General features: G+C 38.7%; 1 protein-coding gene across 2 annotated transcripts in view; it reads right to left on the bottom strand.

The window, feature by feature from the left end:
• Positions 1–12,505, bottom strand: part of grik1a (glutamate receptor, ionotropic, kainate 1a) — a 54,937-nt gene that overhangs the window by 7,512 nt on the left and 34,920 nt on the right. For both annotated transcript variants that reach the window (XM_034683845.1, XM_034683846.1), the window contains exons 11-14: positions 9,749–9,972; positions 9,060–9,178; positions 5,528–5,745; positions 3,024–3,249 (exon numbers count right to left, since the gene is read on the bottom strand). In XM_034683845.1, coding sequence (XP_034539736.1) covers positions 3,024–3,249; positions 5,528–5,745; positions 9,060–9,178; positions 9,749–9,972 — 787 coding nt within the window. The remainder of the gene's footprint in view (positions 1–3,023; positions 3,250–5,527; positions 5,746–9,059; positions 9,179–9,748; positions 9,973–12,505) is intronic.

Here is a 12,505-nt window from a genome sequence, read left to right as displayed (position 1 = left end):
GCTCAAGGTTTCTGCCTGTTAAAGGAAGTTTGTCCTTGCTGCATTAACTTGCTAAATGCTGCAAAGTGCTCTGCTCATGGTGGATTAAGATGAGATCCGACTGAGTCCTGTCTAAGATGGGACTCAATCTTATCCTGTCTTGATGTTGGGTCTTTGTCAATAATTGTGTACTGTCTACACCTGCTCTGTTTGCAGAGAATCTTGAGATAACATTTGTTGTGATTTGGCGCTATATAAATAAAGATTGATTGATTGCATCCTAGTGTGTACGCAGCATGTCAGAGGAACTGGCGCCCGAAGAATTAACAACCTCATCAGGTTGGATTTGTGGAGTGGGTTGAACTTTAATCTCCGGTGTAGTCCAACCATTATGACAATCATTAGCGATGTCATCCTTGTGTCATGACAGGCAAGAAGGAGTACCTCTTGTTCTATACTTGAATCTTAATTGAAGTCCTTTGTTTCCATAGTAATGAAAGTGTGAAACCTCTCCCCTCTCGGCAAGGAGGAGAGCTCTGCAGACTTTGAACTTTTGTAATAATGCAGTTTACTTATAAATAGTTTTATTGATAGTTGGACTTCTAACACTTTTGGAAAAAAAATCTGTACCTGCATCGATGGCACATTTTATCAGTAGTACTTAGTAGTTTCCTATAGAAAAAGATGGATAAAATATCCAAAAGTGGAGCAGGTAAAAGGTCTCAGTGAAAAAAGAATATAATGACTATGTTATAGATACTGACAGCCGGTGGAAATGTTGTGGTAATTATATATATTAACTGGATGGGTACAACCTCATGCTCATTATTTCCCTTTGCTGTGTCCAGACCTTTATATATGGCTACTCTGTAAATGGGTGTAAAAAACGTATGAAAGCGTGGAGGGTGTTTCAGGAAAAGACAGATTGTGCTTTATAAAACTACCCCAGTTTCAAACAGTTTAAAAAAAACGAACTCTACACTGAGTCACACAACTAAGGAGAACATTTGAGATAAACTAAAAAAAGACTAAAGAACACTCCTGGATAAGACGAGAGTAAACACACAAGAGACACAAGATGTTAAGCACAGCTTAAGTACACATCCAACAGTACCGCCTGCGGTCCAGTGGGTTGACTTGCTTCCAGTTGAAGTTTTTCAATCCAACAAACTGGCCTGAAATCCCACTTGAACATTTGCTCTGAACAGCTGGCAGAGCTTTTTAATGGCAGGGAATTTGCATTTTTGAGCATAACAGCTCTGGACTGGAACTCTTCTAGAATGAAAATACAAAATATGAATAAAAGAAGTTTGTATCTTTAGCTGCAGAGGTTCCATCAAAATGCTTTCACAAATCCTCCAGTGAATTTTAACATTCTCTGGAAACTTGTGTGAAAGTGTGTGAGGTTTGTTTTCACAAACTTGGGAGGGGGGAAACTGTTTGCAGCTTACTGCAGGAAGCAAGAAATGAATGCCAAAAAATCCTACTGAGGTTACAGAGACAGCTCCACACTTTATGTTTTGTCTATGTCAGTAATTATTTGCAACAGGTACTTTGGGTTTTATTTGTGTGGATTTAAATCAGGAACCCTGTTTACATTAAGCAAATCTATTCCAGTGTAGAATTTCATCCGTGTTACACCTCATTCATCTCAGTAAGGTACTGATTTGGTGATCACCTGACAATCACACAAAGCTAGACTGCTGCAACTGTTGCGTTACGAGTGTCATTACATCACCCACAGCTGTGAAACACTGGAGGAGAACATGCTAAGATGCACGACAGCTCACATTAAATCAGGTTTATTCCACCAAATACTTATTTCTTATCTCTTGCCTCAAAACATCATATTCTGTTGTTTCAAAATGAATAAGAAGTTGTTTGTTCCTTGCATTATTCAGGGTCTTAAAATACTGTATCATTTTGTTATCAGTGATCTGACTGGTTGTCAAATAAAATACCTCAATTAGAATGTTTATTTTACTCAAACACAAACCTAAACATAGAATGTTGTTTTAGAGAAAAACATACTTTTGCAGTTGTTTCTTAAACAGCATTTACAAGTTATACATAATGACTCAGTTTATTCATGTTTGTTGGTTTATTTCTCCAGAAAACAGAAAATGATGGTTCCAAGGATATTGTAGTTTTTGTAAACTCTTAGAGAACAGAGGAGCTTACCTTTGGTTTGAATGTAATAATACTCTGGGTGGTTGATTAATTATTTGCTGTGCAGTTTAGATTCTGTTGTGGCTAACTCACATCCTGGTTCAAGGTTTTACATAACAATGTTTAAGATGATATATTATCCTTGTGAGGTCAGAAATCATGGTTCAGTTATTAAGATGTTTAGACTAAGGTCCTGTAATTACCTTGTTCATTTTTACCCCCAGATAAACCACTTAAAATGATATATAAGAAGAAAAGCAGAGAAGCAACCTCCATGAAGCCCATGCAGATGTGCTAAAAACTGCAGTTCATTGAGCGTCCACTTGAGGCTGGCTGCAGAAACGCCAAAAACCACATGCACACCAATTCAAAAAGACGATCTTTGCAGCATTAATAAACATGTTTACAGCCTGATTCAAAAATGGTTTGTATCTGAATAACTAATTTTTCTATCAGCACACACTGTACAGGGGGTGAATTATTTTACAACTCGTCATTTTTGAGGATATTAAACTTACTAGTTTTGCCCAAATAAGGGCATAGCTTACTTGATTGACAGGCGGGCACCCTGTAGCTGTTAGCAGAGAGGATAAAGACCCGCCTCTTTACCTCACACTAGCTCACCAGAAGTTAGTTTGAGTTCAGCATTTCAATATGGCTTCAAAACAGTGCTTCAGAAACAGATGGGTGATGTCATGGATACTACGTCCATTCATTATAAAGTCTATGGTCTTTGCTCATCTGTCCAGTGAGTCCACCCAAATCCCTGATTACAGACTATTTAAACTATTGAAAATCCCTTAAACCCAAATATTCTCCACTTAAACGTGCAGTATCCACGTTACACTACAGCATGTCCACATCCTATCTCTTACCAATTGGTGTTCCCACTCCGTAGCCTTTGGAGTCAATTAGACCTCCAATCTGAGTGAGGTTACAGTTTCTCTGGCTGATGTACTCGATGCTTGTGGACTCCATCAGCATGGCGTAATCCGTCGTCAGGACCCTCGTGATGCCCTCTCTGTTGTTCTTCACCAGCGCGGTGTTCTTCCTGCTGCTCATGAACGCCCACATCTTCTCATAGGTGGAGATCTTTGATTTCTGCCAAAGAAAGGAAGATGTGTTATGAATCTGATCTCATGTAGTCTACATGTGTCTGTGCTAAAAAACACCACACATGTACCTTTATTTCAAATGTTGTCATAAACATATGTGAGTTGACAAACAGGATGTGTGGGACTCTTCTATCTTTCTAAGAGCGTGTGTCTTGGTGTATACGCATGTGTGTCTCTTCTTGCTCAGTCAGAAAAAATGGGACAGCTGTGTTCTTAATCTCCTCCAGCTGATTCAATTTGTTCAAGCCATCAACACAGCCTGCTTCTTCCTATCCAGGCAGCCGTAATCACTGGCTGCAATCTGGGAGGATAAAGCCCTCCATGGATCACCCCTGCTGAGCCACCAGGATGCAAGGAGAGTGGGTGGCGGTGGGGGGGAAGGAAGTGGCAGCCCCGCCAGAGGACATCGGTGCAGTGATACATTATATGAAACAAACTAAAAAGTTAACCTATGTTTAACTGAAAAACAGCTGCCCCGAAACGCTAACACAAGTGGTCTCAATATGAATCTTAACTTCCACTTCCTGTAATCAGCTCTTAATGCATTTATGTTCCCTTTAATTAGAATAAATGCAAGTGTTTATCCTCGCCTGCATCCTTAGATTTTCCGCTTTTTCATGAGATGTTTGCAAAGACCCATGATGAGGACGGAAAGAGCAGCTGGAGGAACTCTGACTTTATGGAAGTGAAGGCACTCTGACATTGACTCATACTCATTAAAGTGTGACAAAGATGACAGAACTGGGGTAGACTATAACTTAAAGGACTTTTGACACCTATGAACTTTAACTTTTAATATCACATCTTTAAAGCAACAGTTAGGGGTTTTAAGCTGGTGATGAAATAGACTGAAATGTATACTGATGTCTCTGTATGACATAAAAAAGTAAACAAGATCATCAACTTTAAGATTGATTATGCTTTCATAGTGGTTTTTAATGTCTGGAACTGCCTCCATCAGGTAGGTGTTAGATCATGTGATTAACGGCACGCTATGTAGAAACGTAGAAATGACTTACTTTGCATTTTCCACGTCAAAGTGATACATCTGACAGTTCAAAGACAACAGGATGAGATTAATTTGTAAAAAGACAACTTACTCATGTATAGGACAAAATCAGAAGACATGAGATGTACCACTTTGACCACAGGGGGCGCCAAATTTACACACACTGAAAATTCCAGGAGCTTTAAATTCAATCACAGCATCAACTCATGTAATTCATGATATGAAGAGATTTCAAAGGTCTTGAACTTTGTCATTTTTAGGCTTGTTAAAGGAGTATGTCCAACTTTTAATGCAATGGAACAAAAACTAGCAAGGACACATAACCCGAAAAAACACAGCATAACTTAGATTGCATTATTTATGGTTAAAGAACTAATCACAGGTCTTTAACTTACTTTGAATACAAATTTGTGGTGTTTTTTAATCTTGTTACAGAAGCATCTTAAATTAAACTGGGGACGAATTAGAGGCGGAAAGTTGTGGTTGTAATCAAAGTACTTACAAAGAGAACTCACAGCAGGCATGGTCAGACAACAAGCGAGTGTTTCACAAACTTTTTGCCCAAGATGACAAAAAGCAAATCAGTTAAATGTATACAGTGTGGATTAGAAGGATTTGATGTATCTAGTATTAGATGTCTAACCATATATGGACATCAGCTCTAGTACCACACTTGTTATTCCACTACTTACAGGGACTAGAACTTAAAGCTCCTATGAGGACATTTGGGTTTGTGTTGATTTTGGTGCCCCCTGTGGTTGAAGTGGTACCTCTAACCTCTTTGTCCATCATGTCTTTTATATTCATGAGAATAGTTTCTGACCAAAAATAATTGTGTCCTGTATTTCTTTTGGGGGGGCATTTTCAACTTTATTGATAGGACAGCTGAAGAGAGACAGGAAATTAGGGATGTAGAGAGTTGTGGAAGACATGCAGCAATTGATCCAGGCTTGGAGTCGAACCTGTGACCTCTGCAATGAGGACTATAGCATCTGCATCTTAGATTGCTAGGCCAACCCATGCTGCTTTTTTAACAGTCAGACGTAACCATGAATCTGTCGTTGAAGATGTAAATGAAGGCTGTTACATTGAAAAGTACTGAAAATGAATAGTATTGATCAGTCTAGTCCTTGATAGTCTCGCTCACACAAGCTTTATCAGGAACTTAGAAAACATAATCAAAACATTCCTTTTACTTTTTATATTGTGACTTTGTAAAAGTTCAAACCTCATTTAGCCCCGACACTCTTCTTACCTTGAAGAAGGTCATGGTGGATCCATCTCTCACCGCCCCGTATTCAATCCTGGTCTGCTTGGCCAGGTCGTCTGCTGAGTCGATGGGCGCATCCATTCGCTCCACGGTGAGGAAGGCAGCCAAGTTTGCCGTGTAGGAGGAGATGATGATTAAGGTAAAAAACCACCAGATCCCCCCAACTATTCGAGTGGACAGAGCCTTCGGCATCAGCTCTGAACCTGGAAGCACAGTTATGAGGTAAAGGTTAAAAAAGGCCAACACATAGTATATTACAACCAGAATGGTAAGATGTACTGTTGGTGTATCCTTCTGAAACCCCATACGATGAAATATAGGAGATTTATAATCTTCCTCAGTAAAGTCCAGGACCACAGTTTTAACCGGGTTATCTTTATAGCTGGAAACACACAGGAGCTCCAATTGGATTTCTACTTCTTCCCAAAATGATAAATGTGCACTTCTTCATACCGTTTGTGTGTTTTTCTCTCTCTGAGCTCTTTTGAGAACAAAGAGTTGAAAAAAAAAATATATCGGTAAGAAAAAGAAGACGAAACAAAAAGGTACAAAATGGAAGAAATAAGTCAAAACAAGGCGGAACATGATGGAAATAAGGGACCACATCATGCCAATAAGTGTCTGACACTGACTGAACAATGTGCCTTTCTGCATGTTTTCCTATCTGTGCATGAAGAAGAAGCAGTGGGCGTAACTGAAGGATACACTAACGTCTCACATAAAGATCAAGGACACCTTACATCTAAGTTACACGCTCCACACACACATGCACCTACCGCCCGTCGCTTACATTACGATCACTGTTAAACCTGTCTGAGCCCGTCTGTAATATGATAGAATGAATAATATGAATACTGCAGCGATCAGCGGGACAAAGGATGTCCAAGACTTATCAGTAATCTTGTCTACAGATCAGGTGAAAAAAAACATGTAAAAGCCTTGATGTTGTTCACCTAAATTTGACAAATGTTGCCGGTTGTCAGCACAGGTTTTCATCTGAATCACCGCCCTGCTGTGGATTGGTGTTGTCAGTAGGTTTGTCGTTCGTCCAATCAGACATGTGGGACTTATCCTGCCCAAATCTCTCGCCTTAGGGGAGGTCAAGTCCCCGTGAATTGCTACATAATTCTTATGACAGGGTCTGGATTCGGGGAACATGGAAAGAGGAATTTGCTGAAAATCGGAGGCGAGGATTGATGTTTTGTTTTTAACAGCTTAGAGCAGTGTTGGTGCTGGCACAGACTTTATGAGAAGAATGCTACACAGCTCTGAAAAAAAGGAGCCTAGTGGGCTTTTAGCTGGTGCTGTTTCTTGTGAGCCTCAAAAACCTGCCATGTCTGTGGTTTTGGATTCAGACCACCTAACAAATCTAACCCCTTGCCCAAAGTTCAAAATTCATTATCACTGTAGTTCTGCTCTGATTCTAATTTCTCCACTGTGTTCATCAGCTACTCATTTCAATCTACTGTTTGCTACTGGGAAGGTAGGTACAGTAAGCTTTCTTAAAGCCTCCTGGATGAAAATGGCAGCAGCAGAAACAACAGTGCCTCGAGGGAACCAAAAAATACAGCTAAACTGTCTGCAAACAAAACAATGTACTAAAGGTCCTCGTAAGTTCTACCTGTCGCTCAAAACGATTGGGACAGGGTTTTTTTGTCACTTTAAATCAACAATCAACTTTTTCTAAAAGCAAAACCACCGCAGAACAAACTTCAGAGTATGCATTTTATAACAAACCAAGATCTGTTCATAAACTGGACTTGTTATTTTGTCAAAATCTAACCGCCTCATTAAACAGATGTTTTTTTAATAGCATAGTCTGCTTCTTCTCGAGGCGTCTGCCTGTTAAAGGAAGTTTCTGCTTGCCGCTGTAACTTGCTAAATTGGCAAATTGTCGATTCATGGTGGATTAAGATGAGATCAGACTGGATCTGATCCTGTCTTGATGTTGGGTCTTTATAATGATATAACAGAGTACAGTCTAGACCTGCTCTGTTTTTAAAGCATCTAGAGATAACGTTTGTTGTGATTTGGCACTGTATAAATAAAGATTGATTGATTGATATAATTTTTAGACCTCTTTGATGGTACTAGAACAAAGCCATACTGTTTAAAGGTGGCTTTAGATCAGAAGTTCTTTCAACTAGAGGACAAATATTTAGTTTTTAGTGTAGGGACTATTTGGCAGAACCTCTACTGTAGGGATGGGTCATGATTTAATTATATGAATAGTCATTAATTTATGTTTGTACAACTATTATGCTATCCAAAAATATTGTTCCATTACTTTTGCTGGTTGTAATGCGGTATAACCACCAGATGATGGCTGTAGCCCATCTGAAAGCTATTTTATTTATTTATTTATATATTTTATTTGATAGGGACATTGCAAATTACACAGTACAACTTCTGCCTGTTACAAACAACTGCAGGAACTGATGCCTTGCTTATAGAGATTATAGCTATTGATAGTTTCCAACTGCTGTCCCTAGTTAGGCTTTTAGTTTGTTAAAATAAGAGAGAAAGTTATCAAGATTATGTAAAATAACATGCATACAATAACTATTGTGGAAAAAATAAAAGAAGACCAGAGGGTGAATAGATTATAGATCATTATAGAAGAGTTGTTTCCTTGCCGCCATTAAATAACAGAAGAAGAAGAAAGGATAACCAGGTGCAAGTTAAAACAGTGCGGTGCTGTGAGATTCAAGACAAGAGAAAACTGCAGGAACTTATCGAGCTGTTAAAAAGTTATCTGAGGGACTTGTGCAAAAAAGAAAACAAAATTCAGGTTAAGTGAAACTTCACCCGGGTCAAATAGGACATCATAAGTCTGCAACAATTATGCATAGAGAGAGAGGCGCCCTGCAGGAGAGGGATTATTTGAATAACTGCCATATAGTTTACAGTCTATCAAATTGTGCTTTTGTTTAACCCTCCTGTTATGTTCGTTTCTCTGGAACAGCAATATTGTTCCAGGGTCAATTTTGATCCGGGGCATTATCCAAAAGTGTCAGAACCCCAAAAAATCCCAACACACAATTTTAAAATCTAATTTCTAACTCCATTTCGAACCATTTAAATCAAGATTTAGTCCCTTGGTATTCTTTAATCCTCAAAGATCATGCTTCAGTTAGGATAACTCACTCGTTTTGCATTGAAATTAATATTAAAACTTTTTAAAATGTACATTTGAAAGCCCTAAATATAAATACAATAATTTTTTTATGACATAGATTTTTGTTTTTTCATTTTACATTTTACATTTTATTTATTTTTTATGAAGTGATGTTGATAAACTAACATGACTCCTCTTCTGTCACATGCTGCACAGATTTTTATGCTGCATTTAGCTGGTTTGGAGGCATATATTGCCTCAAATAGACTTTAAAAAGGGTCAATTTGACCCGCAACATAACAGGAGGGTTAAAATGCTCTTCTCATCTCTTTTCTAATGCATAGAATAATTCAATGAATCCACAGATATACAGATAACATATTCACAATCACTATTTACCTTGTCGCATGAGAGCCCCGATGCCAAACCAGAAACTGTTGAGTAAGGTGAAATTGTTCTGTATGAGAGTGGACGACGGGTTGCACGGATGAGGGTTGTACCACTCATACGGAGTAAACCTGCAAATCAATATTAAACCAGAGATGAAGAGACATTTCAAAATCAGATACAAACACGCTAAATCTTTAACAGCACTGCCTCATCTCCGTGTCACAGCGTAGCTCAACTTGAAGCATGAGGGCACACTGGCTCTTCACTTCAGTGGAGTTCTTCTCCGGTGCAATCTACACTTTGATTTTCAAAATTATAAATCTCAGATATGTGTCTCTGGCTGCAGCCTGCTGGCAGCGCTTTTACACACTACCTGAGAGGGAGTGAAGAGAGAGCTCCCAATTACTCCCGGCTACTTCACAATCGCCATGAAAGCCAATCTGGCAGCTGAAAGCATATTTTTGATATTTTAGAATAGCTGCACAAAATTAGAAATTTTCTGAGGTGCCAATTATAGCAAAGTATTTGGGATTCTTGTGATGTGAATTTGGTTCATCAGGTGTAACTCTGTGTTTTGTTTTAGAAAGCTGGCTTCATCTGTAAGCACTGACTGCAATCAGCATCTCTGTGGCACACCATCAGCAGCCTATATATATATTTCCTATCCCATTATACCTCACCTCATTGCAATCATTTACCTGGCAATCACAAAGAGAACGCAGCTAACTCCTGTGCAGGCTAGCAGCACATACATCCAGATGTCAGGAGACAGGGGATTAAGGAAGGAGAACACGCCTGGGTTTGTGCCGTTAGGTTTGCGGTACAGGATGCTGATTCCTAACGTCATGAAGGGCTTGGAGAAGTCGATGCTTTTCTCTCGAACATATGTGATGGTCAAGGGAGCCACGGCCAGGTCTGCAACCTTGAGAGAAGAACAAATCGATGTTGCAGGTAAGATGCAGCACACCACAAGAGTCTATGAATATCCTAGACTCTCATGTTATCAAAATCGAAAAAACAAGTCTGTATCATCCATGTTAAAATTGAATGTTCTTCTCTGCTAAAGAACACTATCACACTGAATACATTAGAAATATGGAAATGTACTGTATATGTTACATAAGGAGCTTAAAGAGATGAGCAGACTCACACTGGTGATGGAGTAAGGGTACAAGAGGTAACTTTAAACAAATGAGTGTCAAAAGCCTGTGGGCCAAATTTAAAGTTATTAATATGTAGGAGTAAAAATCTCTCATAATTTATAACTATAGTCTACCTTTACTGTGTAAAAAAGAAAAGAAAAGAACACTGTGTTTAAATAGCCAGAGGGGGGAACGGTCTCAACACGCAGTATCTACCAATGATATCAGCAAATAAAAGAAACACCATTCCACTGGTCTGTGAACACATCACCCTGCTAACAGGCTGTGCTGCCACAGGCTGTTATCTCAACTTTATCGTGGACTTATTTGCTGATTCAATACGAGACTAGAATAATTATAACATTGTCTTTACCTCAAACTATCCATGTATTTTTAAAGAGTTGTTGTAGAGGTGGAACTTTGACTAACTTTAACTCAACTTATGATATTCAGGCAGAACATTTGCAGTAAGTAGCACAGTACATTAAATCACATACTGCACTTTAACGTTTATATATTGGAGTACTTGAACTTTACATGACTGCTGTCACTTTGTGATGCTCAGATCTGCACTAGAGCTAGATTTCCTTCTTAGTCTTCTGATTAAGATCAGAATCCCTGTTGAGTTTGAGTTCCTTACAAGTTTCAGAAGTCCTCTAATCGTCATCTCTCAAGCCCTCAAGACTAAAATAACCTACTTATTATCATAACCAGTTGGAAACTGTGGGACTTGCTCAAGTAGACAAAAGTGTCTCCATTTCAACCAATAAAATGATTATGGAATCTCTATTTACAGATTCTACATTAAAAAGTAGAATCTGTAGCATTAGGCAAGTGTTCTGGTTTCTGTGTATAGTATGTTTGTAGTTCTTAATATTTCTTAATATTTACAGACCACCTAAATACTGTACTGATTTCTTTGATAACCTTGTTGAACTACTGTCTCTTATCTGCACTGACTTTGATTCTGTTTTAATTGTTGGTGATTTTAACATCCATGTTGACAAACCTGAGGACAGAGTGACTGAAGAACTGTGTTATGTCCTTGACAACTTTGGACTCACTCAGCATGTGACGCAGCCCACACACAACAGGGGCCACATCCTAGACTTGGTTATCTCCAAAGGTCTAAACATTTCCAAGGTTCTGGTATCTGATGTTGCTCTCTCTGATCACTGCTGTGTTTTCTTTGAAAGTGATTTATCTGTGAACACTAATGTTCAAACTGAGGTTATCTCAAAACGTTACATTACTGAAAGTACCAGTGATATATTTATTCAGGCTTTCTCTTCCATAACCCCCCTCTCTAGGTTCTCTGCAAATGAACTTGTAGAAGATTTCACTTTAAAAATTACAAACATTATTGATTCCATTGCACCAACTAAATTAAAAGGGGTCTCCAATAAGAAAAAATCGCCTTGGAGGAATGCCATGCAGGTCAAACATGAAAAAAAGGAATGTCGAAAAGCTGAGCGCAGGTGGCGTAAAACAAAGCTTCAGGTTCATTATGACATTTATAAAGAAAGACTTCACATGTTTAATCTAGAACTGAAAAAGTCAAGGCAGACCTTCTTCTCAGACATTATCTCCAAAAACAAAGATAATGCACGCGCCCTGTTTGCTACAGTCGACAGGCTAACAAACCCCCCTGTGCCAGTGGCCTCTGAACATTTATCTACCAAGGCCTGCAATGAATTTGCATTCTTCTTCACTGCCAAAATTCAGAAAATCAGACAAGCAGTCAGCACTACTGTACGAGGTACTGGGAATGTGTTATCTGTGTGTCCACCAAAAAACAACTCAATCACTATGACACAATTTAATCCAATAAATTACAAAAACCTACAAGATATAATACAGCATTTGAAATCCTCATCCTGCTGCCTTGACATTCTACCATCACCATTTTTCAAAAAGGTTTCAGACTGCATGACCTCAGATCTGCTTCAAATTGTCAACATGTCTCTTCTTACAGGTGTCTTCCCCCAGGCCATGAAAACAGCAGTAATTAAACCCCTCCTGAAGAAGAACAATTTAGATGCATCAGAAATGAACAACTATAGGCCGATATCAAACCTCCCTTTTTTAAGTAAAATTATTGAAAAAGCTGTTTTTCAACAACTGAACAATTATCTAATGATAAATGACTGTTTTGATGTCTTCCAATCTGGATTCCGATCACATCACAGCACAGAGACCGCTCTAGTCAAGGTCCTCAATGATATTCATTTAAACACAGACAATGGCAAAATCTCAGTTTTGGTATCACTTGATCTCAGTGCTGCTTTTGACACAGTTGACCACAAGATACTA

This window comes from Notolabrus celidotus, chromosome 5 (assembly GCF_009762535.1).
Source record: "Notolabrus celidotus isolate fNotCel1 chromosome 5, fNotCel1.pri, whole genome shotgun sequence".
In the NCBI taxonomy this organism is placed as follows: domain Eukaryota; kingdom Metazoa; phylum Chordata; class Actinopteri; order Labriformes; family Labridae; genus Notolabrus; species Notolabrus celidotus.
Note: the sequence above shows the minus strand (reverse complement) of the source record. Positions and strands in the feature narration are given on the sequence as shown.